The sequence below is a fragment of the Brachionichthys hirsutus genome, unplaced genomic scaffold, assembly GCF_040956055.1.
Source record: "Brachionichthys hirsutus isolate HB-005 unplaced genomic scaffold, CSIRO-AGI_Bhir_v1 contig_909, whole genome shotgun sequence".
NCBI classification, from domain to species: Eukaryota; Metazoa; Chordata; class Actinopteri; order Lophiiformes; family Brachionichthyidae; genus Brachionichthys; species Brachionichthys hirsutus.
In genome coordinates this window covers 132,792-159,176 of record NW_027180345.1, presented here as the reverse complement: position 1 = coordinate 159,176, position 26,385 = coordinate 132,792, and the positions used below count along the sequence as shown (strand labels likewise).

The window sequence follows — 26,385 nt, the reverse complement described above, 5'->3', positions numbered from 1 at the left end:
ATTTGTACTGTTGGAATTGTTATTGATTGCTTTGAGTGTCTTTGCAGTGTTGAGATTACAAAGGAATGAATGTGGCTTTAAAAGGTGACATTAATTCTTTTTCTATTGGTGGGCATTTGTGTGTGTGTGTGTGTGTGTGTGTGTCTTTTCTGCAGAACACAGAAACTTTACATCTATTTTACAGTTTGCAATCAAATACATAAATGCAGGCACAATTTGTATCATTTTTTATGATAGCGGATGAGTCTATGGATTTTGTTTCTCACCTAATAAAACCCATTTCAGTTTAGTCACTTATTGAGTCCGGTCAACATTGTGCAAAATATTTTCTTGTTGTTTAAGTATTTAAGTTCTTGATAAAAGTCCTGGAGGTGGTTTGAGATGTGGGTGGCTAATGTGAATTGGTGTATTTTGTATATTTACTATAATTGTCTCCATCCAGAGATTTGATAGTGGAAGCACGAGAACGTACATAATTTACACCCTCAAAGTCTGTAATAGACATACATTTTAATGAAACAGTTGTGTGGTATGCCTTTGTTAATACTTTTGAAGCAGGATCAGCAACTATCAGCCACAGATCCAGTAGAATCCAATGCATTTAATGCCTTTGTGAATCAATAAAATGGGTGACTTGATTCTGTTTATGTGCTCTAGCAGTCACTCCTCTTAGTGCTGCTCCAAGCGGTAGCACACATCTTCAGACTCCTTGAGTTGATACAATATGGAGATTTCTCTCTTGGGTTGTGCAACCTTCTGACCCAGAGAGACCAAACCCTCCAATGGAGATATAAGTGGATCATTGAGTTTGTGGTTCAGATGTTGAAGCTCCATTGACTGCAATGTTCCCAAAAATTTCAAAGTGATCCATAATCCAGGATCTCTTCTGGATCATCATCTGAGTGGTTTCCTCAGTTCCTGGTATTTCAGTTTGGGACATTTTACCTTTCTTGACCTTGTGGTTAAGAAACACATTGAGTCACTAAAGTCACATATTTACTGTTGAATCTTTCAGCAAGGCACAAAATGAAGAAAAGAGTGAAGAAAAACAGTGAACAGTGAACAGCTGAAACTCAAATGCAGTTTTTGTCTTTGCCGCCAGCCACGATTCCCATGTTTTGCTTCATGAGGATAATTTTAAAGAAATGGTGAAGGATGGTTTATATTTTATTTTCCTTGGTGTTTTGATATGTCTTCAGTGTCTGCATAATTCACTACCTCCACTTTGAAAACTTTTAATTGGACCTTTCAATCGAAAGAAAAAATGGAAACATATTCAAACGCTTGATGTGTGCTGCGTGTGGGTGGCTGTTACGTCTTTAAAATGCTTTTTTTAAGGTTTTGATCAACAAGAGTGGTGAAGCCAAAAAATTCAAAAGCAATATCGCAAAACCAAATCAAAGCAGAAATATGTGGCTGGCTAGGGTCCGCAATAAAATATAAATAAATACCTGTTATTTGGGTCAACTGAGACCCACAGGAAATTCTACTGTGTTCTGTGTGTGTTACGGTGCTCAGCAGCAATGAAATCATTTTTGTAGAGTTTGAAGTTGAAAGAAAACCACTAGGAAGCACTTTCCCGGCCTCATCCTGGAATTCCTGTTCAATGTCAGAACTGCCGGGGCCGCAACAGATCAATCATAGATCACAGTTAATGCCTCCCATTATGGCATCTGGTGATTACTCTCTTATTACCCCACTAATTATCACTACCATCATTATTATCATTTCTCAATTACAGTTCATTACACCAGGTCCAATAGAAGATAACACAATGGTCAAAGTGGCAGTTATTCCACATATTGATTGGTGTGCTTTTCACATTTTTTTCATTTCTTACTGCAGCAATCTGCATGTTTAGAGTGTTTACAGACCACTTCACCAGTTAACTCCCCACACACTCACACACACACACACATAACAGTAAGGATGGAAAGAAACAAGAAGAAAATGCAACATAGTGAATGAAGCATATGGTTCATTGGTCATCAAGTGATCTGTGTGGAAAAAAATAGCATAAACACTAGTATTTAGAAGTTTGAGAAAAAGGCCTGCCGACAAATATGTTTACACCGAGGACGATTGCCTCGCTCTGTTTAAACCTTTTCTTTTTTAAAAACATACAGGCATTTATGTGTAATCATCCGAGCCAACACATTAGGATACTCCGGCTAAACCACAATCTGCTTCCGAATCTGTTACTTTCAGAAAATTGATAATGCATTTTCTTTGAAAAACTCAGCTCAGACGTAGTGTGCGGGTTCTTTGGTGCAAATTTGCACTTCTTCGACTGCCAGCCTTTAAAAGCTGCAACCTGATTAAACTGTTTCAGGGCTTCATTTCAGGCATCAAACACTGTAATCAGAGCCTCAAGCTTTTCCAAAGTCTCGTATGAATGACGTTTTACGACTCCCAGGCTGCTTAAAAATAAAGAAATGTACAGATTTTAGGACTCATCCTTCGGGCAAAATTTCAGATCATATCACGCACAGATGTTTACTTGAGAGGTGTCTTCGCAGTGTGTTTCAACACACCCACCCGTATGCAAACATCTTGTGGCAATCTCTACACACTTCCTCACTGGAAAACAAACAGACTGGACTGCCTACACTCAAACAGGCGTAGGTGGATGTCTCACCAAATAGGGCTGCCTCTCCCATGTCTGAATGGTGAAGAAATTAGAATAATCTCACCTTGTAAATAGCGGCTGTCTGTTCTCAGTCATCAACATTTGTCCGCAGCTGGCTCATAACCATGTTTGTCGTATGCCAGACACACAAGCTGCACCAATGTGATTAAGGACAGAGAGAATGTCAAGTCATGCTGCTGCTGGACGGACATTGTTACCCTTTAGAGATGTTGAGTTTTCATGAATCAAGAGAAATGCTCTTAAGGTTAAACCAACAACCATGCATTTTGAGCGATAATGCATTAAGCTTTGAAATGGTTTCACGAGACACAGGGTCATGCACTGCGGAGGAACACAACCACATTCACTTCAACTGAATATCTCTGTAATTTAATCTTAATTACTTACAGGACCAAACTTTGAACACACCTGAGTTATTGCTTATGACAGCGAGTCCACTCCTGCTTGGATATGATAATTCTATGACTATGCTAAGTGCAAATTCAGACATGATTAATTAATTACCTTGTTCACAAGACTGAAATTACAACAACTCATGTTGATTGGAGTCGTTTTAAATAGAGTGTATCCATCTGAAGGGCATCTTTCATTCATCGTAACACAGACCAGTTACTTTGTGGTTTTATTTTGTTCACTTTCTGCTCCCACATGGACTGGTTTTTCCACCTTCACCACTAAATAAAAACAGATATCACTAAAATAATCTTACTCTGCCTTCAGTGTCTCATCCTAGATACATTTAGTGTGTCCTTCATCTTTAGATGTGAAGTGCAAAGGAAAGTACAGCACATGGAGTGAGTCAACAACGAAGAGGAAAGAAAATGACAGAACAGGGTATTTCAATGGCAGGAATTTCCCAAAATACATTCCAATGACGAAAGTGCTAAGAAAAGATGTCAACCAAATATTGAATGACTTCAGATGTGCGTTGCCGTCATTGTAATGTTTGTGCAAAGGGAAGCAGACAGCCTCAGTCTTTCTCACAATGTTTGCTTTTTTGCAGCATTGAATCTAAAATACTTTCACACATTCTGTCACAACTGTAAAGAGCAGCGAAGCAATAAAGAGATGCTGCCATGCTGGCCGCACAGTCCTTCTGTGTATTGTCTATAGATAGACAGCTAGATAGATTATCTTCCTGCTCCATGCTTATTCACCACAGTCACATCTTTCCATTGTTGTACAAACTGTATAACAATGGAAGACCTTTGAATGTAATATAATATAATAGATCAGCACCTTGCAAACCAGTTAGTTTCATATGTTTTATTTAATGCCTTTAATTGTAAGCAAAACAGTTTCTAATCAACTGTGCGTAATTGCTTTGACATTGTCAAGCATCACACCAAGCATAGCCGGCAACATTTTTACAACACTCCTTTAGAATAAATAGTTTTTCATCATTTATATATATATATATATATATATTTCGAATGCCACCTGTATTCCTTATTATAGCCTTTAGTGTGTTATTGTGTAACCACTTCAGCAGATATTTGGGTTAATCTCTGTTTTAATTAGCGAGCTCTACTCCGTCTGTTGTGATTTACTGTTTGCAGCAAATTACTGTAATTGAAGATGACTCGAATGAACCGCGTCTGTGCCAGAGATCTGATCATGTGGCTGCAGCCTTTTGGCTGCTTATTGAGGCCGGCCAGTCATATGTATGTATAACATGTCCATCTGGTGTATCATGCTTCTGCCACAGCCACTCACCCTATTGGCCCATGTTGTCCTCAACGCTGGGTTTGACTCGGGTCATCCACGACAAGGTCATGTTGTTGTCCTGAGTTATAAATCTGACACCTGATCCCAAAGTGCCCTGTGGGAGCCTGGTGCACCAGCATGCTGGCATGGTAATGGTACTCATTGTAGCAGTAAACTAACAGAAAGATCTAATAAATATATTCATCATGATCATCAAGACTTTATTACACCATGTAGGTCACAAATAAATCCGTACAAAAAGTATCACCTTTCTTTTTTCCCGGTGCTTTTCTCTGTGTTTGACTATTTCATCACTGGATGTGTTTGTATTGCAAAGATGCATGTGTGTGTGTTTGTGTTTGCTGCAGAGTTGGCAAACCATGCAGTCCCATAGCCAGCTTCTATTTAGGTTGATGACAACCAATTGTGCAATATACTACAGTAACTGCACAGAGAGGTGTTGTAACAAATAGATAGTTTGTATTTATTATTAACAAGTTTTGCTTTTGCATTTTCATGCTATTAATGCTCCCAGCATATGGCTGAGATCTCATTAGATAGATATCATTCTCACTCTGTTGCCCTACCCTTCATTTATTCAACATCAACGTACATAAACATATCTACATACATTTTATTTTGTGGGTCCTCAGAACATCGCCATCATTAAGACACTGAAACCGCATTGGACCCAAATTGCTGATACTGTGCTTTCATACACAATGTTAGGATCTCTAAAATTTCACAATTCTTTTAAATAAAATATATAAATGAAAGAGATGTTAATGTCATATAAATGTAAATTAAATTATACTGGAAAATATTTTAAAAAATGCCTATTTCCCATGCAGGTGGAACTGTTCTATCGAAACAAACGCGTTTTATAATGGAAATAGAACGTTTTTTGAGTTGATACTGACTGAAGCCCAAATTGAAGAAAAACACAAGAAATTAATTTTCTTATGTTGCTAATTTCATTTCAGAATTTGAAAGACTGCTCTTTTTCATAAATCCATGAACCGCATGAGTCACTGAGTAAGAAAAACCTTTTCTTCTTGCAAGGGTCTGTTTAGGAGTAATTATAATTATTGTGTGAGTACAAATGTGAGCTGACATTGCTTTCTAGCTGTATATCTTCAAGGCACACAGCATTGCTGCTTCCTTTAAGGTGAAACAATATTAATCTCTTCTGTTCTTCAGAGGGAAAGGAGTCGTCAAAGTAATCTAAGTAGCTTTCTAATTCCCTGGAAGCCAAATATGTCTCTTAAGATATCAAGCATGCAGTGAAATTCTAACTGACATGGTGTTATTCATGCACAAAGCTCCTTCTATCATGAGATTGTCTTCAAATTCACAGCAATCATTTTCTTTGCACAAATAGCCGAAAGTCACCTCCTTACTACTACTACTGTACTTTCGGCTTGTGAGGATTTGCCACAGCAAATCGATCTTCTCCAACACCAGCCACTCTCATGTCTTCCCTCACTACGTAACCAACCTGGCCACTCCCAAGGAGAACCTCAGCATCTTCATCTCCTCCACTTCTAGCTCCGCCTCCTGTCTTTTCCTCAGAGCCACTGTCTCTCAGCCGTCCATCATGGCTGGCCTCACCACTGTCTTGTAGACCTTTCCTTTCATCCTCGCTGACACTCTCCTGTCACAGAGCACACCTGATACTTCCCTCCACCCGTTCCAGCTTGCCTACACCCGAGTCTTCACTTCCTCCATCACTCTGCACTATTGACTCTAGGTACGGTACTTGAAGTCATCTCCCTTCTTTATGTCTATTACTAAGTTTAAATCCTTGCCATTATGAATTCCTGAGATTCTTTATGTTGAAGTCAAAAGTCACTATTTGCACCAACAACATATATACATTTTACATAGAATTCTTGCCCAAAGCAGCATCTGCTTTATTTGCATTGCCATTGTTCTGCCTTTCTCCGTCTGCCTCAGCATTCCTCTTTGCCGCTCCCTCTGTGGGTGGTGAGGTCAAAGGACATTCTTTATGCATTAATTCATGAGCGGCAAAGGCTTCAAAAATATTAGCCAACTCTTAGCTTTCTCTCAAGCAATGGCCACAGGATACTTCCCTCTCATATACTGTGTTGACTCTGGGTTTTACTTCATTATGTTGCACATACTTATATTAGATTTAGAGCGAAGGCAAACATTTATTTCCATTATTCAAAACAGAAAGTAAACGCTTGACCTGTGCAAAGGAGAATAAATGTACCTCATAGCCAAAATGCATGAATCCATAAAAGATGTGCTCGCCCTGAGACTGTATGTATTTCTCTCGTAAATTAATGTCGGAACTATCATGAAATGAGGTCACTACCCTCTCAGCTGTCACAGTGACAGCTACAGGAAAGTCAGGTAGATATACTCACAGGCCCACATAGGAAGACAAGCAACCACTCATATCCTTTTAATCTCTAAGCATTGTCCTTACATTATTGTTAGTAGCTGAAGCTTCACTTAGTAGTCAGAGAATTTACTCCAGGATGTGCGAGTGAATAGCTCTGAATAATAAGAATAACGAGGATAGGTGCTCGGGCCTAATGAAATATTGTCCTAAAGTATTAAGGTATAATGCCTTTAATTTGTCTTGAATGAATTAAAGGCCCAGTATTTAGGATTTAGTCCAGGGGTGGGCAAACTTTTTGACTCGCGGGCCACAATATGTTCTAAAATTTGACAGAGGGGCCGGACCAAGAACAGATGGATGGAGTATTTGTGTGAGCTAATATAAATGACACATGAAAGCTATTGCATTAAAGGATTTGGCCTTTTACAGGTAGCATTACAGGGAAAAGGTCAAATGAATGAGGTTTAATTATAATACAATTTTATTTAATGATATAATTTGGACAAGTTTGGCGGGCCGGATTAAAAAGACCAACGGGCCGCATATGGCCCCCGGGCCTGGGTTTGCCCATACCTGATTTAGTCGCATCAAGTATTAAAGTTGCAGATCAGGGCATTCTGGAACCGCTGGTCTCAACGTCCCCCTACCGTGGCATCAACATGAAAGACTCTCTACAGAGCCACTGTTTATTTAGGTTTATTAGTTCTGAGCTACTTAAGAAGCTTTGCAATACAACACTCAGTGGAAAAGGACAGGATCCCTTTGTGGAGAAAAAGGCTCTTTCCATGGTATATAAAAAAACACAAAACATCTTAGTTTTCGGTGATTATACACTCATGAAACATAATGAACATTAGATTCCCTCCGTGCTCGTAAAGCCGACACGCTGGACCTTTACCCTTCTTCATAATGTGATTCTCATGCAGTAAGAAAATTCTGAGGTTATGAGAGAATAATTGAAAGTAGCATTCTCCCATCCATTGCATGATTATTAGCTGCTGTATACCATTAATGTAGAATGTTTATTTAAAGGGAAAAAAACACATTCGAATAGTCCCAAAATGAGATTGTTTCAACATCTTTTTCATTGTAAATTAAAGATTTAAATATTTTGTTCAATGTTTGATCCAGATAGAGAAACAGTTGTCATGAAATAAATCCACCTGGGTGCAGGCACATCGTTTTGATTTAAATTTCTTTACACAAAACTTGATCTTCCACAAATGCATAAACATTATCTTATTGTTACTGGGAGTGATTTAACACAGACCGGTTTCTTGGAGTCAGTATCTTGAAGTTCTTGTCTTAGAGAAAGCCATGCCTGTTGCGGGCCCCAAACTGGCGTTGGCTTGCAAGCTCACGTGGCCCTCCTCATGAAGTCTGGGCTGGCACCCTACTGAAGTGTCTGGGATCTAATTGGCCAAATCCAAAAGGTCATTGAGGCCAAACAGGAAATAAACTGTCCCAAAATGACCAAAACCAAAAATGCGTTTTGCTGCAAAAGACTAAATAAAAAATAAAAGTGCTCCACAAGCAAAGAAATTCTCATTACGGCAGTAGCAGTTACAATATTCAGATATATCTGTCAGAGGCCAACAAATCATTTGACTTGAGACAAAAGGTACAAAGGATTGGTATGAATTATTCTCAAGACAAGTTCTAAGTAAAAAGGGAGAGGGAGTAAAAATACTTTGAATGTTGTCATATAATTATTAACCAGATTATTATTTCATTACTTTCTGATCATGAATGCTTTGAGGGTTAGATTGTTTGTGCGAGTGTGTTCACATGTGAGGGGCTAGCTATTCGCTATGCTCTAGGTACCGCAGGAGAATCAGCATTAGCCATTCATCAGAGAGAATAAATGTATAAAGACAAGGTTTCCCCTTACGCACTGCTAGCGCAGTCTGAAATTGTTCATATTCAAGCTGCATTGATGTCATTTTGTAAATTAATTCTGACATGGGAGCTCCAAATGAAATGAAAGCCCACTGCTTCCATCATTATTGTGTTATTCCCCCTTAGCCTCTCCTCCACATTGGTCTAATTTGTTTCACTTCATTCCTTAAACAGTTATTCACCTTCTCCGAGAAACTGAGATCCTTTTATATCCGGATCATACATTAAACATGTGCCACATCAAGCAGATGCTGCGCTGGTGTCACAGACCTCCAATAAAATTGCGTTGTTATTCGCAATATAACACCAAATAGACTGTCACCAAACATCTTGTGCCCTCCAGAAATACAGACTTCTCAGTTCAAATCAGCCGAAGTGGCTGAACAGAAAATACATTTAAAAAACAGATCAGATGAGTCATGCACTCTTACTGTTAGTCATCAAATGTTCAGAATAGAATTACTCTCATTCACAGACTCATACCCCACACATGAGAGATGTAGTATGGTGTTTCACAATGGCGGACATTGGATAATCAAAGTACATTGTACTGCCATTTTTGTGCACTTTCTGGAATGACAAATTGTAAATGTTAATTGAGAGATTCTTGAAAAAATTCAATCAGTGGGGACACCATTTTGGTAAAGATAATTACAAGTTCATTAGCGCAGGTGAAAATCACTGAGGCTCTTTCGTCAGATTGTGATTGAAGATACTTTTCATAAATATTACCAGTGGCGACTGATAACTCTGCTGAGACTGATGAATGATGAAGTTGGCTAATCTGCACAGACTGGTTGGGGATTGGGAGGTACAATAACAGAATGAGTGAACTGGACTTGCAGATAATTTAAGAAGACAGAATGAGGCGTGTCACTGTTCATGAGATAAATGTGGCCAGTTGATGAGAGCAGCTGTTACCTGAATTGACAGTCTTAGACAATGGCTAAAGGAAATTTAGATCAAGCATGTGTGACTGATGTGAATGATGAAATGAAAAAACTCAAATTGGGGGGGAAAAAAAGATGAAACGGATGTAAATATCTGATCTGGATTTGTTTTCCAGAGTACAGTGAACTACAGTGTTTAGATATTGAAAATGATTGTTCATCACCTCCTCACCACTGAAAATTACTCAGACTAAAAATGACAAAGCAGCAGTATCAACATGGATTAAACAAACATGTGGTGTGTAATTAGACTTGAACTTCAGAGTCACTGATCCCATTCAGGCTAAGGTAATTGCATTCACACGAAAAAAAGTACAGGATAATACTTTAGAAAGTATCAACCATTTCTCTCCAATTAGGTAAATCAGTTTTTCTCAAACTATTGGGAAAGCATCACATTTGCCTCAGATCAGGTACCGATAATATACTTGTGCATATTAGGTGGATAAAGGTCACATTTTTGAAGACATGTATGAACAAACAGTGGTAGTTAAGCTTGCCGAATGTTATTCACATGCCATTATACAGGGATAATCTATTATACTCTGAGGTTTCTCTTCCCAGAAAGCAGTTTCCAAATTGATGGCAACATGAAAAAGAAAATGTGTTCACCTTATTGACAAACAATTCTCTATTCCCAAGCAATCTAATAAATGAACTGTTTCTTGTGGGATTCTCGCTGATGAAAAGAAATGTTTATCACCCTGAAGAAAGAGAACACACAGGCCGTTTACAGAGCCTCTGTCGGATGTTCAATCTCATTAGAAGCGTTTGCTCATGAATAACATTGAATCACAATGAAGCGCTTGATTATAGATTTCTGCGTGTCTGTGTGTGTGTGTGTGTTGCTGGTTTGTGTTGAGCGCTTCCTCAGTGTACCAGCGTGAATATGTGGGTCTGTCATGCCAAAATAAACAAGAGTGCAAAGTGCCACTCGGTGAAAAATGGGAACTACATTTTCTCACTATTTTCCTGTTGATGTAATAGTCCCAGAAACCCCCCCCCCCCCCCACACACACACACACACACACACAAAATAAATACAGAAATAAAACACAACATCCCTGTCCACTCAGACTTTTGTCCATAAGCCTTTGTCAAATATTTGTAAACAACCATGACGACAACCATGTATTCGCCTGCAATTGGATATAATATAAAGCCTCTCTTATGTTCGTCTCATCTTTCACATTCTCTCCTTGGATTACTTTCATGTGCAAAATCTTCATGTACGGAGTTTTGGGCGCAGGCCTAATCTCTACTGATTGGAAAGCATTCTATGTCCGGAGGAGTGATCATAGTGCAATAAGGCCCGTGGATTTTTCTCCGGAGGCAGGTTTACCTGAAATACAACTCCTACAATTGGCATGTCCCTGGCTGTCAAATGGAGATTCACTTCGATTACAGACCTCTGACAGTGAGTCGTTCTCCTCATGTCCACATGGGAGGCCAGGAAATGAGAGCAGCAACTGAGTAAAAAAAAAGACTTTTCCTCAGACCCGTCTGCAGCTATTTCCCACTATGCACACCTCCTACTCTCATTTGCATCATGCTGGCAAATTAAAATCCACAGGTTGCCAAGCCATCCATTCTCTTCCAGTTAAATTGTCTTGAAAATTGAAGTGATTACTATTAAAATATATATATATAAATAAGATTCTATCACACGCCTGACTGCGGCTTATACACACTTAGGCTTGAGGATTTATGAGCTGTGTTAATTGTTGTGTTAATTTGAGAATACAGTATATTGGTTTTTTTATTAGTGCATACAACAGTACCAGGTGTTTTTATGTTTATTAACAGATTTCCCATTTCACAAGTTGGCAGCAACATTTAGCAACTGAGCTAACAGTTTATTTTGAGAGGCCAGCAATACAGGCAAGCAAGTTGTTAAAATTCAGCCTAAAAAAGTCTTTTTTTTACTCAGTTGCTCTCATATCCTGGCCTCCCATGTGGACATGAGGAGAACATTATCTTATGCACGAACAGTATTAAGTGCACTTTGCCTGTGTTTTTTCTGATTTCATAGAAGAAAGTAGCCCCGTCATGTACTGGCGATGTGTCCTGGGTGTACCCAACCTCTGGTCCCCAGTCAGCTGGGATAGGCTCCAGCAACACCCGTCACCCGCAAGACTGATCAAGCAGCTACAGACGAGATGATTGAGGTCTTCTTGTCTACAAGATGATGGGTGGATGTTACATTTAAAGCACAATGATGTCTGAAATTATGCAAAAAGAACTCTTATATGTAACATGCATGCTGCGAAACAAATAGCGTTCATGAAACAAAATCAAAACAAGCAAAGGCAAAGAAGTTGTTACTTTCAATAAAGTGTTTTCACTGCTGCACATCTTCTAATCTATCAATGTCATAACATGAACAGAAGAGCTAATGAAACTGCCAAATTTAGCTTCCTGTCTAAAATCTCAAAACCTCATTGACATATTGTAACAAGGCCTTTGTCCACCCATCCATCCATCAGGCAGGCATGTCAACTATTATGTCAGGCTCAGTAATGAAGCAGAATGGAAAAGCAACTCAGTCTCATTATCAGGATCAAACTTATCCGGCATCCAGACGAAACATCCTGTCAGTGGGGAGGCCATGACAGCGTCAGAATTGGGAAGTTGGGGAGTAGGTGAGTGTTTAAGGAAATAAAAAATATATAGTGATTAGGGGAATATAAAATATTTTATTCTCATCAGAAATAGACATAGGTTCCTCTGAGAATATAAAAGTAGAATTTGAGACATTTTTTATTTTATTTTAATAGATCTATATTGGGTCTTGTCTCAAGTCTGAACTTTATTTGCCCCCGTCTGCTTTCAAACATTTTGTTTAATCTAAAAATTGATATATTTTATGTTCTTTTTTAACACCCCTCGACCCAATTACACAGATACACTAGTAAACAGACACACTACATACTTATCCAGCATCATTCAGGCTAACTGAGTAATCTTTCTTCTACTCTATCTCTCCTGTTTCAGCCTTCTGGCATGTCCCCTCCCCTCCCCTCAAACACACACACCTACACACGCACACACACACACACACACTGCTGCATCTTCATGTCTGTTTGAGTTCATATAGCTATTCGTTGAAAGTACTTGTCCTCTCCAGGGAGGGAGCAAAATGAGGCTGTGTGATTATAGCCTTACAAATCTAATCTTACCTCTTAGACTACCTCCATTCAACCCGTTCACTTGTCCTCTCACCTCCTCCACTCCCTTTCTTCATTTCCAGCCTATTCAAACTAAATCCAATTAGATTTTTGTTAAAAATAAGGCCTTGTATTTCTGTGCTCTAGCTTCTTCAAATGAACACAGTTATTGATTGTCCAATTTGAAAAGGTTTACCATTCCACCCTTATTTCTTTCTCTTTAAATGCAATTTTCTCTCAAATTAGGTTGACTGTTACATTGAGGACCCGCAGGTTGTGCAAAAGGAATATATGTGTTACAAGATGCACTGTTCAAAACGTCCAACACAATTGTGCAGATGTTTTAGTTTCAGCCTAATGGCTTAGTCGACCATTTTTTAGATGGTTTTTATAACAACGTCACATATACTTAATATATACAGTACTTACTTGAAATATTCACATTTGATTTCATCATTTGCATTCTCAAAAGAAAACTCAAGAGCATCTTTACTGACAAACAATCAAACAATGAAAACATTGCTTTGTTTGTAAATCAAGAAATGTATGTGTTTGTAATTAGTTAATTTCCTGTGATTCTGTCGTACGTACATAACATTATAAATGTATGAAATCAAATTAAATATACGGGTCATATCAGGTTCTGTCCCAAATTTATTGGGGTTCTTGCTCATGGATGCTGCTGTTACTGCGCTGCCAGATATTTGGCATCAAGCAGGTCTATTCCTAAGTCTCCTTGTTAAATGGTGTGCATTATAATTGCAACAACAACAATATGGAGGTAATGATAATGGTGTGAATAATTGCAGAAATCTTTAAAGGGGTCTTGATGGTGATTTCAATGATGATGATGATGAAGACAGACGGTGATGTCACGTTGGAGTCACACTGGCATGTTTGCTGGTTCCTGTGTAGCGCTGCACTCTTAATCAGGTTTTAAACAAGAATGCTGTGCGTTTTCTGTCAACAGAAAAGAACAGCTTTGTGTTTGTTTGTTCTTGCAGGGGATGATGTATCTGGAGGAGCGCAGGCTGGTTCACAGGGACCTGGCAGCCAGGAATGTCTTGGTCAAATCTCCCAACCACATCAAGATCACTGACTTCGGGCTGGCTCGCCTGTTAGACGTTAACGAGAAGGAGTATAATGCTGATGGAGGAAAGGTGAATCCTGTCACCAGGCCACACGTAATTTACACATCAGACAAACACCTGATTGTCCACATGTGAATAGTTATTTTAAAGTGGACTTGAATTGCACATGTAGAAACAAGCTAAGCTAACCAGCTGCTGCTGCCTGTAAATTATGTATTAATTTGTGCATGCAATGAGTGAATTCCTACTTTGATTATCTGTCATTTGATGCGTTTGTTTTTCTGGGCTTATTGAGATGAAATGTTGAATTACTATTTTGGGCCATGCATTGACGTATTGTAAAAGACAACAACAGACATTAACATTAATTAGGGTTTTATATCTTGAGGGAGGAACTTAGGCCATAACAAAAGGGACTTTTACTGCAGTCAGTGAGACACTATTCTGCTCTATTGGACCATATTTATTTACTTTTGGGGGATGGAGCTCTCTAAATCCTATAAACGTAGTAAACAAATATGTCCTTGGAGCTCTGTGTACATGGGCTTGTGGCCTCTATAAATCTTTGTTCATCCATTCTGTCTTTTATATTTTGTTTGCAAACCCTTTCCTCTCAGGAAAACCTAGTTTATCCCCTCTTGCCCACCCTTCTAGTATGTCCATCATGGTTTGTGTCAACGCTGAGCATTCTGGTATTATCCCCTCCACTGAGAATAAGACAGACACACTCTAATCTTCAACATCCCCACCCCTCAGCCCCCATCACTGCGATCAATGGAATTGGCCTTCAAATCTAATCACAGTGTTAAGCTGTGTCTCAGACCATCCTGCCATTTGTCTCATCGTATTCCAGTATAGCTGGAGCCTTGTGTGTGCGTGTGTGTATGTGGGTGGGTTTGAGTGTGTGTCTGTTTTCTCTTCCAAACTTAAAATTTGTATTCCTTCCTTCCGTTGCATCTCTCTTTCGTATTACATGGTCTATAGTGTCCTTGAATGACAGCATCTCACCAGGAGATAACCCAAGTTATTGTGACCCAAAACGTTTGATGTCATGTGTGTGACAGTGACATGCTATGCTCTACCTGGCAGATGCCCATTAAGTGGATGGCTCTGGAGTGCATCCATTACAGGAAGTTTACTCATCAGAGTGACGTTTGGAGTTATGGTAAGCTTCGTACAAATTAAATGCATAATTTTTTTTCCCAACTGCCAATGAATTACCATAGTATATATACAGATTTCATCTGTCATCATCCTGAAAATCGCACTAACATTGTATCGGTATGTCCGTCCATATTTTGTGTAAGAATTATCACATTTGATAATGTTTGAAAACCTTTTCCTATTTGGCCTGTAGTTAAATTAACCTTGTCTTTTTTGTGGACTTATGATGTCCAAACTTGCTCCAGTCTTTTTTGGGTGAAACTCAGCCATGCATATCTCTACTGCAGCGATCAAACTGGAAGATTTCTCAACGGTACCGAGAAAGCGGTTTTATCTTCTTCTTTTGCTGGTCATCCATGAAATATGGAAAATGATTTTACGCTTGTTTGTATATCATTTCTTTGTGGGTTGTCCTCTCAGTCATTTTTAGTCAAATAGAGGCTGAGTATTCTTCATCATATTATCTCTGCTGTGATTTATACTGCTTAGATCCCTTTATCATTGCGTTATTTTATTTATTATTTTGATGTAATTTTCTCTTGAGTTCTCTTTTGAAAGTTTTCAAGTAGAGTAACACAAGGAAGTTGTTTTTTTGGTCTTTGTTTATTCAATATTTACCATAATGACTGGCTCTGCTGTCATGACTATCAAGGCACAGAGTCTGTTCAGTTTGTCAGTGTGGAGCATCTTGCGCAAGAGAACACTGAATCAAACAGTCAGAATATGTAGATGCAGGTAGAAATAATGAAAATACTTGAATATTTAATCAGGTACAGTGTACCTTCAATGTCAATGTATAGATTGAGTGGAGGGTTTTTGCACGCCAACAGCGCATGTGTTGATATGAACTCCTTGATCGTGTGGCAAACTGTGATCTATTCCTTAGAATATTGAGATATTAAATCAGTCCTCTCAGGCATCCACATTGAAATGTAAATCCCAAAGTAACTCGTGATATTTTAATTGCTAAAATGCAAGTAACAATTGTACGATAGAATATATCAGCGACTTTTAAGTTTTAGAAAGGATTTCCAAAAAAAATATGCAAGACAGGTCATATCAAAGAGAATAATGTGTGTTTGATTAAAAGTCTGAGTACGGTTTGGTGCGCCCATGTCCCTCGTGAGCGTCAATGGCCGCGGGCTATTAAACTTCTATCTTATGGTGAGCATTTACTCTGTCACTCATTAGTGCTGGCATGATTAAAGCTGATGAGTGTTGAAAGTTCAGATTTTTGATGACTTTCAAGACTGATTATTTCTTTTGTCCTCTGTTCCCTTGCATTCTCCTTCTGCCTTCATTCTTTATGTCCTTCCTTCTTCCCTACTTGTCTCTTCATCTCATTCCCTCTGATGTGCCTCGCTTTATCACCTCCTTATATGTCCTCTGTCTAATGTTAATGTTGTTTTCTCTTTTCTCTTGAACAAAATCTAACGTTTTTCACCTTTTAAATTGTTCAACTATTTCTCTTGTCATTTGTTTTCTGTCTTTTTAATCCTCTCACTGTACAACCTACTCTTTCCATCTCTTGAATCTCCCCTGATGCCTCTTCTCTTATCCTCTGATGTAATCTCCTCTCTTCACTTTATCTCTCTTCCTCCTTCCCGTTTCTTATTTTTAGGGGTAACCATTTGGGAGATAATGACCTTCGGAGGGAAACCGTATGATGGAATTTCAACGAGAGAAATCCCAGACCTGCTTGAGAAAGGGGAGCGTCTCCCTCAGCCACCTGTCTGCACCATTGATGTCTATATGGTCATGGTTAAATGTATGTATAGACACTCAACAAAAACCCCATCTAATAATGTACATTTTGGCTATTTTCTTGGTTAAATCATTAAATCAGTCTCTGAAATTCCCAACAAATATTGACCTGAAAAATATTTACTGCAGAGCTATGAAGGATTAAAATGTATTGTACATAAGTTCAAGATTTTGTCTCCATCCACTTCAAATGGATTTTGAAGGCTAAGAGAGGGCAAACAGCTTTCTCATTGAAACAGGCAAAAAATAATAATAAGTGGATTTTCAAAATAGCACAGCAGAGTCCATGTGGTGTTATTGGATCAGATGTATAAGATATATAAAATATATATTTTTGTCGATTCATCTGAACAATCCATCCACAGTATGATAATGTGAATGCCACAGAATGATCTGTTGGTTGAAAATCCATTGAAACTAACAAAGATTAAGAGACCCACATATCACATGTGTCCCTCACTGCGCGGTCACTGCTGTCATGCTGTCAGGCAGGGGGTCACAGGGCGGGGGGGGGGGGGGGTTGTGACCTCTTACCACTACTGCCAGGACAAGGACTTGGTGCCAGCTCCACCCAGGACTTGTCCTCTAGTCTCACAGCCTCTGGGCCTCTGTCACCTTGGCTTCAAGTAACAGCCCGAGCCTGTGCCAACCTGGCAAGCAGATGCACGCACACACACACACACAGCCTGTTATCTGTCTTTGTCTTTGCAGTACTACACATGCAGAATACAATCACACAATGACTGAAACACTAGTAGAAATGAACTATAACTAAAATTACTTTTAGCCTTATTGGCATTGCTGTAGATGAAAAGATAATCATTTTCCCATTTGAAATCTTGCATAGCCATATGTGTAAAACAACATATCTGTCTTTCAGTCCCATCTCTTATTTCCCTGAATGTGTTGATGGGCTGTACCCAGGCCCACATCAGATTGCTTTGGTATCATAGCTTTGTGTTCAATGGGATATTGTCACAGGACAGAATTATGCCATATGTCCATATAGGGATATAATGATGTTTATTTTTGGACTGGAGAAAGTGATGACAATAAATAGAGCATCACTAAAATCCTGTAATTCATTTGAATTGGACAAGTAATGCAAAATACAACAGAACAAAAAATATATATTCTATCTAAATATGAAATAAATCAATGAAGGCCTAACAAGTTGAAAAGGAGATTGGGCATGTCTAAATGGCACATTCTTTTACACACTGTAGCCACATTTGCCTGTAAATTTTATGTACTAATTATGAATGTTTTACGCAAGTAGCACAAAAAAACAACCTGACATGAATGAAAGTTTGAAAAAAATCCTGTGTGTCTACATGCTTGTTATTATCAATATTAATTTGGAGCCGGCTATTGATCGTGTTCTAACACAAACACATTCTTCAGGCTGGATGATTGATGCAGACAGTCGACCGAAATTCAAGGAGCTGGCCGCAGAGTTCATTCGGATGGCTCGTGATCCGCAAAGATTCCTGGTTATCCAGGTAGGTAATAAGATGTAGGGTACAGATTACACGTCTGTAAGATGGTTTGATTGTTGTTTTTGTTGTTCGCTGTTGTTGTTTTGTTTCTTCCATGTTTGCTTAAAAAGCAGAATCTGTAAGATGCGTTAAAAGTGAAGGCTGTCCTCTTTATGCTTTATTTTGCCTAACTAATATATTGCCAGTTTCTACAGCATTTGGATATATATGGGTGATCCACACTGACATATATATTCTCTATGCAAGTCATATTAATAATTTACATTTATATGAACTACTTCTGCTATATTCCGTTTGCTGCTTTTGATGCAAGACATTTAAAACTGATTAGTTACACAACTTTAATCTCCTGAATTAGCACTACAAATGACTGGACCTACACATGCTGTTCATCCTATCTCAGGGTGATGACCGCATGACGCTGCCGAGCCCCAACGACAGCAAGTTTTTCCAGAGCATCTTGAATGAGGAGGAGTTGGAGGACCTGATGGATGCTGACGAGTACCTGGTGCCTCAGTCCTTCAACATCCCACCGCTGGCATACAATCCCCGCACATGCATGGACCCCAGCAAGGTTAATTTCTTCCCGTTTTTATTCCTTATATTAAAGCAATAGAACCATCTAACGACCTGTCAGTGTAAGTGATGGGTACAAATTTTAAGATATTTATCTGAATCCAGCAGGAAGGTCAAATGAGCATCTTCAAGAGCTGCAGCATTATGTTGTGTTTCCCTGGAAAATATTTCCACCTAAATCATCTATCTTTTTGAGCTTTCAATGGCCAACATGTACAGAGAGAAATCAATCCATGACAGTGTTTATGGACACCCAAGTGTTGATTCAGGAGAAAAAATGTTTGGGGGGATAGGTACGTTTAAATTAGAATGTTGAGTATATCAAATGCGGGGGAACAAAGACAAATTGTTCTCCATTATTATATCCGTGGGCTGCTTTGTTGACTTGGATGTCAGGAGGGAACTGTCAGTTTTATTGGTTCTTATAGATGTTATGCTGTAAATGTATCTATGGAGACATCAGATAAAATATTCATATAAGCAGTTTTACAGTAGCTCTGTTGAAATCAAGACATTTTCAGACAAACCAAAGCACATGCACAGGAAAAGAGCAGATCCTTTAGTGTAGTCTCAGATTATAGTAGGATCATATAGGTTACTAAAAGGCAGCAAGTTTCTATCACTGAGTAATTGCATTACCATTTGTAATAATTAGAAGGCTTCAAAAGTATCTGATAGGATTTTGTAAATGCACTGAACATTCATTTTCAAGTATTCAAAAACCATCAAGTGTATTTTGTGCCTCTGCATTCAGTGTGTTTTTCATTTAGATGCCGTTGACCTACTTTTCCTGCCTTATGATAAGTTCATTTGTTTAATTTACTTGTGTTTGAGGATTCTGTCAGAATATGTTTCAAATTAAAAAAAATATATAATATTATATAAAGTGCTGATAATGCTAATGATGCCTAGGATTATTATTAAATAGTAATACGTACATTATAGTAATAAGTAGTAATAGTAATAAGTAATAATTACAATGTATAATATAAACTATATATTGTATTGTATTGTATCATCATTTCTTGATGTAATATTCAACCTGGAAAAGAAGGTTTTGTAAATTACATTAGATTTATTTTATTTTCAATTATATTGTCATTACACATCACAAGGCTGTGAAGTGAAATGCACACTCTTCTGATAAATAATTATCTATTATACTGTATATCACAAAAAATAACTTTTCAAACGTGCATTGAGGAAGATGAGTACAGGAAACTCAGTAATAAGTCTGGTGGCATGGCAGCGGATGCCTCAGAGTCGTTTGCCATGTGGCAGCAGGGTGAACAGTCGGTGGCTCAGGCGTTTGTTGTCTCTTAGACGTTTGGCTACAGACACGTCGTCTCACTGATTTCACAGATGCTCAGACGGGCAGCAATGATGTTGGGTGGTTTTAATCACCTGCTGTAAAGCCTTCCTGTGCTGGGCCATGCATGAGCCATGCCAGTTTGTGATATTTCCTGTCAACATATTTTCTGTTGCTCCCCTCCAAGAGTTAATTAGAACTTGGCACAGATATTTGGCCATCTTGGGTTTCCTTCAGAAGAATTTAACATTTGTTCTTTCATATTACCATTTATTTCTCAGTGTCACAGCAGGGTGATTGAGCTGTGATGGAAAGGAGGCAATATTAAGTCAAAGTCGTTATTCATATAAATCAGGGGGTCTCTAAAGTGATGTGGGAATGAGTTTTCTCAGCATGTTCTGCAGGACTCTCCTGTTCAAGGACAAACACTCTCACAGCTTCCTTACTGTCACTCTCATCTTTCTCTTCCTCTATGGTTTCCCTTTTTCTTTTGCCATTGTGAAACTACAATAATTGCCTTCTTCAAAATTGCGGTTTACAGCCAGACTCCCCCAGTTATTCAACTGTTTATTATTATCTTTTATTTATCTTTGGACTTACACACATCACAAAAGCAGTCACACAGCCAGGCGACACAACCAGATTGTAGCCAATGGCCCTCTTTGTTCAAATCAGGCTGCACACGCCTGCTGACTGCCAGTGAGAAAAATGACTCATTTTACAAATACATGTTGTGCATTACGGGAGATTAAAAATGATTTATTTACATACATTTTCCAAAGTTGTTATCCATTTGTTTTTACTTTCTTATTGGGGTACGTTCAGAATGAATGCAAACGATTGGAATGGACTCAAATATTGCGGCCAACAAAATGCATTACTTACAAATAAATGCTATCTTAACAAGCAAGATGTTATAATTAGTATGCATTCTCGTGCAATTACAGAATTTCCATGATATGCAAATGTAACAACAACCAAAACACGGAGGACGTTCGTTTGCTCCTGCTGATATTGAGATACATTGAAATGTACAATGATGCTTTACTCTATTAATATTATGTAGTGATGTTTTTCTTCCACTACAGCGCTTCAATAATGCCCTGTGGAAATGGGCATTATTGATTTCATAATGGCCCGCGAACCGACGACGGAATAAGCGGTTGGCAAATGAATGAATGAATGAATTATTTCATAATGGCCGTCACGAGCAAGATCTTGACAATATAATGTCACCATAACACTGGCAGTTTAGTGAAATCATTTCAAACTTAACTTTAAGACACTTTATTGTGTTAGTGGTGCTATTTTCCCTTTAATACTTGAGACAGGGGAGATGGAGGACATATAAATGAGGACAGAGAGAGACGGTGATTTAATTATTATAGTTATAGGGGACGGAAAACACAACATGAGCTCTGAAGCTTTGACTAAGACCCTCCAAACTTTAAGTGATGCTGATAGCCTGTCCATCACTTCAAGAATAAGCACACCTCTTAAAGGTGTACTTAAATTGAATAATAATCATGGGCATTATAAATTTATATTTAATGCTGCTGGTCAGAATTGGAATGCGAGTCTGCAGTCAGAAAAGCAGACACTTTTTGCAACTTTTGAACATGTGCCCGATAAGTAAATAAAATAAAATAAAATGCATACCTTTTACGGACAGACAAGAAAAAAAGTAAACGAAGTGAAGTAAAATGAATCAAATTGAAGTGAAATGAGGAACAGAGAATGGTAAAGAAACATATGCTGATACAAATTCAGAATAAAGCACATGGCAGGTTCTAACAAAAGCCGTTTTCCTTTTGAGCACGGCAGGTCTGATTTGGCTACTCTGAGACCTTGGAGCCTTTTAATTGAAGTCGTTGTAATTAAACTGTCCTTGGCTGGCATGCTGCCATGTCATTGTTTGGTGCTGCAGTTTGTCTCCCCTGCCTTTTACATTTAGATATTACAGAGCAACAGAAGAACTTCACTTGTTTATTTTTTGAGGCACATTTTAGAACTGCTTTTTTTTATTATCTAAATGTTCTCAATTAGATGTATTTAATTGGTAATTAAACATTTCACTTGGAAATCAAGTCACCTGCTTTCAGTGCCAGTCAAGTCTTGATAACAAGCACATCACTGTTCTTCAATAACCAGCAACATTCTATTTATCTCCATTTGTATTTGTTTTATTTAGCGTGCCCCTCGGTTTTCACTCTCTTTCTGTCCTTCTGCTCAGAGCCAATTTGGCTACCAGGACACCAGCTTGCCTGTAAGCATGGAGGACATACTGGTGACTCTCCCCAGAGGTGTCTCTGTTCCACCTGTGTCCAGAGGCTGCCTCCCGACACAAGACCTGGCTTCAGGGGGGCAGATTGGTGGCGGATTTGCCCGAAGCAACCAGGACAACCCTCGCTGCAACGGCACCCTGAGGAAACAGGTTTCCCCAAGGTCGAGCGCCCTCGTGGCGTGCTCGGCTCTCGCTGCTGGACAAGGTACAAGAAAGGCATTTTAAAAATGAACTCTCATTGAAAAACATTTGTATCCATTTTCCTTTCCCTACACAATTAGTTTCCGAAGCCTCGGCAGTGAAATACAAGTGGAAAAAAACGTAATAATAAGCCTTAAAAAATTCTGAAATAACTTTTACACAAATCAAATGTTTACAAAAATTGATCAAAGGACGCAAACGTCCACAGAGAAGGGAATATATGGTTTCCTTGCAGGCTCTTTTCTCATCACTATTGCACTGTGACAGTCAATCAGTCTCCAGACAAAAAGGATGAGCTCGATTCTAGCAACGGTGTCAACAAACCGAGCCACATATAACATCTCATGCGACAGGTGGGACACAGCAGGAGTTGTGACTTGCACGTCTTTCAGCCCCACTGAAAGAATTTATATTATTCCTCTATATTCCTCCTTTAAATATTTTTTTTTCAGAAATTAAGTACTGATGCTGTATGTACAATGTTTAACATGTTCATTTTCCGTTCTTCTTGTTCCCAAGGCGGAGATGAGGATAGCAGTGGACAGCGTTACAGTGCCGATCCAACTGTTCTTTTGGCAGAAAGAGGAACAAAAGGAGAAACGGACCAGGATGGCTATGTGGCTGCCATGAGGGACAAGAAAAATTCAGGTAACTTTGATAGTTTCAGAAGTAGTGAAATATATCCTTATGACCACCTGATGTTTAAATGCAATTGTAGTAATACCCGAAGAGTTTGCATTTATATATTATTATATTATATTTGATATGTCAGGTGCTTTTTTTTATAAAAATCTTTTCCTTCTTTTTGTCTTTTTTTTTCTAACTTGTCTGCATTTGTGCTCGAAAATGACAACATCCATGGTGTCAGTCATTGTTGGAGTTTTATGCTATTTAGTGTTATTGTGATCGTGACTGTCACCTGCCCTCTTGGCAGACTAGCCCATTATGTTTTATTCAGTCCTATTTCCTACTTTACACCATCAAGGGTTGTGCTGACCCAAAGGGCCACTGAAATGTAGCCCCCATAATGTATAAGCATTATTTAAGTATCATAATGAATTCAAGTGCCTGCAGCAGCAATAAAGGCCTGACTGATCTCATTATCCTGTTTTTTGTTTTATTTCAGACTATCTCAACCCTGTAGAGGAAAATCCCTTCGTCACACGCCGTAGAAATGGTGACGCCCATGCAGTGATCGATGGAGCAGGTTGCCACACCCTCCACCTGGCTGGAGCCACCGCTGCGCCAAAGAGGAAGTCCGTTCATGTGGATGACGAGTGCATCAATGAGCCGCTATATCTGAATACCTTCCTCAACCCTGGGGACAAAAACGGATTGGCTGGTACAATCTCTGGGTCCTCTACCACCCAATCTGTACCGCAGACAGTCAACCCATCAACATCAAGCCACGTGGTCTCGTCCTCTGGATACGTGATGGCGCCCGGCCACGTCTCCCACCAATCATACCCATCACACACTCTGCATCCGGGACATTCGGGACACGCTCTGCACTCAGGAATCACTAGCGGCTCCATCATGTTTGATAAGAAAGGAAAGAAGGCTAATTTTGACAATCCTGAGTACTGGCAGCACAGTCTACCCCCCAAGTCTTCAATGCACAACCCTGAGTACCTGCAAGACTGCAGTACACGTTTCTTCTACCGGCAGAATGGACGCATTCGCCCTGCTGTGGCTGAAAACCAGGAGTACTTATCTGAGGCTGCTATGAAAGCCGGCAACGTGTTGCCACCTCCTCCATACAGACAGAGGAACACTGTAGTGTAGTGACCCACCTGTAGCACAATGGAGGGATGACTAGATGGATAAGTGGGGAGATGAATGGACTTTGAATAGTCCCCTCATTTCTATACCATTCTCCTCCACCTGGGTTCTCCTTGTACTGTTCCTGAACACGTCTCTGCTCTGTCTGATTGCAAGACTTTTATTCTCGCCCCAAGGCTCTGCTCTTTTGTGGCACGACTACCATAGTGGCAGCCTCACTCAACATTCAAGGGAACTTTTTTTCAGCTCTGTCTTTTTCCCTGATTCCCAACAGCAATTGGACGTGTTTGTTTGAGGTTGGTTCTGGACTAGAGTAGACTATTCTGCCACCTTTAGAGCCAAACAGGCACAAATGCAAAATGAAATTAAATGTTTAGCCAGATAAAAAGGAGGAACAACAGAAGTTAGCACAAAGACAAGAGAATCATCATGTCCTTCGTTGCTATTATTTATCCAACCATGAAATGAAATTCACAATGTGCTTTTAGCGCAAACACACACAGCCCACAGCTGAATGAACACATTTCAGTCACACACTGCTATCGATTGTGTGCACTGTTAGCTGATACATGCACTAAAAGTTGTGGCATGGTTAAAGCAAACCTACAATCATGCTAAAGAACTTAGACGTGGTTTGCATGTCTTCCCACACATTTCGGATGATGCTGTACAAGTAAAGGCATTGAAAACATTGTAAACTGTGCTTTTAACATGCCTGCAGTTCTGACACATGAACTACAACCATACGTTCATTCATAAGTCCGCACATGCACATATTGATAGACAGGTATGCTAGAGAGGAAAATTTGGTGAAAAGCACTGAATGACAATGGGAGCCAGTAGAACAGCATCATAACGCTGTCAACAGGAAGGTAGTTTCAATGAAAGTTGCACTATCACCAAAAAGCTGGTGAAAAGCATCCCACGGTGTAAAAGGTTGACCAGTTAAAAGAAAAGAAAATGTCCCACAGCTCTGTCCTCCTTTAATCCACACCAATATAGATGAAGAGCCAGCAAACAATCCACTTTGTTTACCTTGATAAGATCGCTGTAAACTGTGTAGTGACTGACAAATGATGTGATGTAGGAAAAATATACAATTTCAGAATTTGAATCTGCAGTTGTTTTTCAGATATCTGTTTACTTAAAGAAAAAACAGCACAGACACCCGTCATTAAAAGAGCACTGTTGATATGACAACGAAGTTAACCCAGCAGAGCTGTAAATATGTCAATTACATGTCATTACTGTACAGATACAAATCTGCTTCGAGGCTCCGTTGACCAAAACTGAGTCTGGAATGACATGAAAATACATCCAAAGACAAGGATAAAATATTGTTGCACCTCTCACACCTCAGCGTCTAAACTGTTTAGGTCATGATGACAAAAGAGTCACTTTGCCCACCGAGTCACGACTGCAGGGTTGTGTCAAAGGACGGACGGTCAAACCATCTAAGACTGCCTGCAGCATAGTTTTACTACTCAGCACCATCAATACGATCAGCAGGATCATCTTTTTATTGGGGTTTGATATTATCGGTCAGGCGTCACAAATGATTGCAGAATGAATTGATGGGAAGTTCTCATACTCAGTACTCGCCAGATGCCACAGTAATCTCTGACGGACGTCGCCAGCATCTGTCGTCAAGTGACTTAAAAGCCTAATTTAGGGCTTGATAATGTAACAGCACTTACAGCTCTGACGCAGCCAAATGATTTTGCTGTTATTCTCGCGCATAGCAGTAAGCAATTTTCATCTCAAAATAATTCCACTCTAATTTTCTTCCACCACACTGTAGCTGCGTCTTATGTGTTTGATTAATTATTATTTTTTATTAAAGAATATCATTACAGCAAAATGTGGAATCCAACAGAATGTGACGATGAAGGATATAAACATGTTTCATTCATGGACAGGGTTTTGAATCAGTTAGACCAAACATTGATTATGTAAGCTCCAAAAAAGATA

General features: G+C 39.1%; 1 protein-coding gene across 1 annotated transcript in view; it reads left to right on the top strand.

Annotated features, from left to right (window-relative positions):
* Positions 1–24,417, top strand: part of LOC137913800 (receptor tyrosine-protein kinase erbB-4-like) — a 99,645-nt gene extending 75,228 nt beyond the window's left edge. The window contains exons 21-28 of the mRNA XM_068757436.1: positions 13,749–13,904; positions 14,925–15,000; positions 16,621–16,767; positions 18,168–18,265; positions 18,666–18,836; positions 22,381–22,636; positions 23,152–23,280; positions 23,759–24,417. Coding sequence (XP_068613537.1) covers positions 13,749–13,904; positions 14,925–15,000; positions 16,621–16,767; positions 18,168–18,265; positions 18,666–18,836; positions 22,381–22,636; positions 23,152–23,280; positions 23,759–24,417 — 1,692 coding nt within the window. The remainder of the gene's footprint in view (positions 1–13,748; positions 13,905–14,924; positions 15,001–16,620; positions 16,768–18,167; positions 18,266–18,665; positions 18,837–22,380; positions 22,637–23,151; positions 23,281–23,758) is intronic.
* Positions 24,418–26,385: the final 1,968 nt, after the last annotated feature.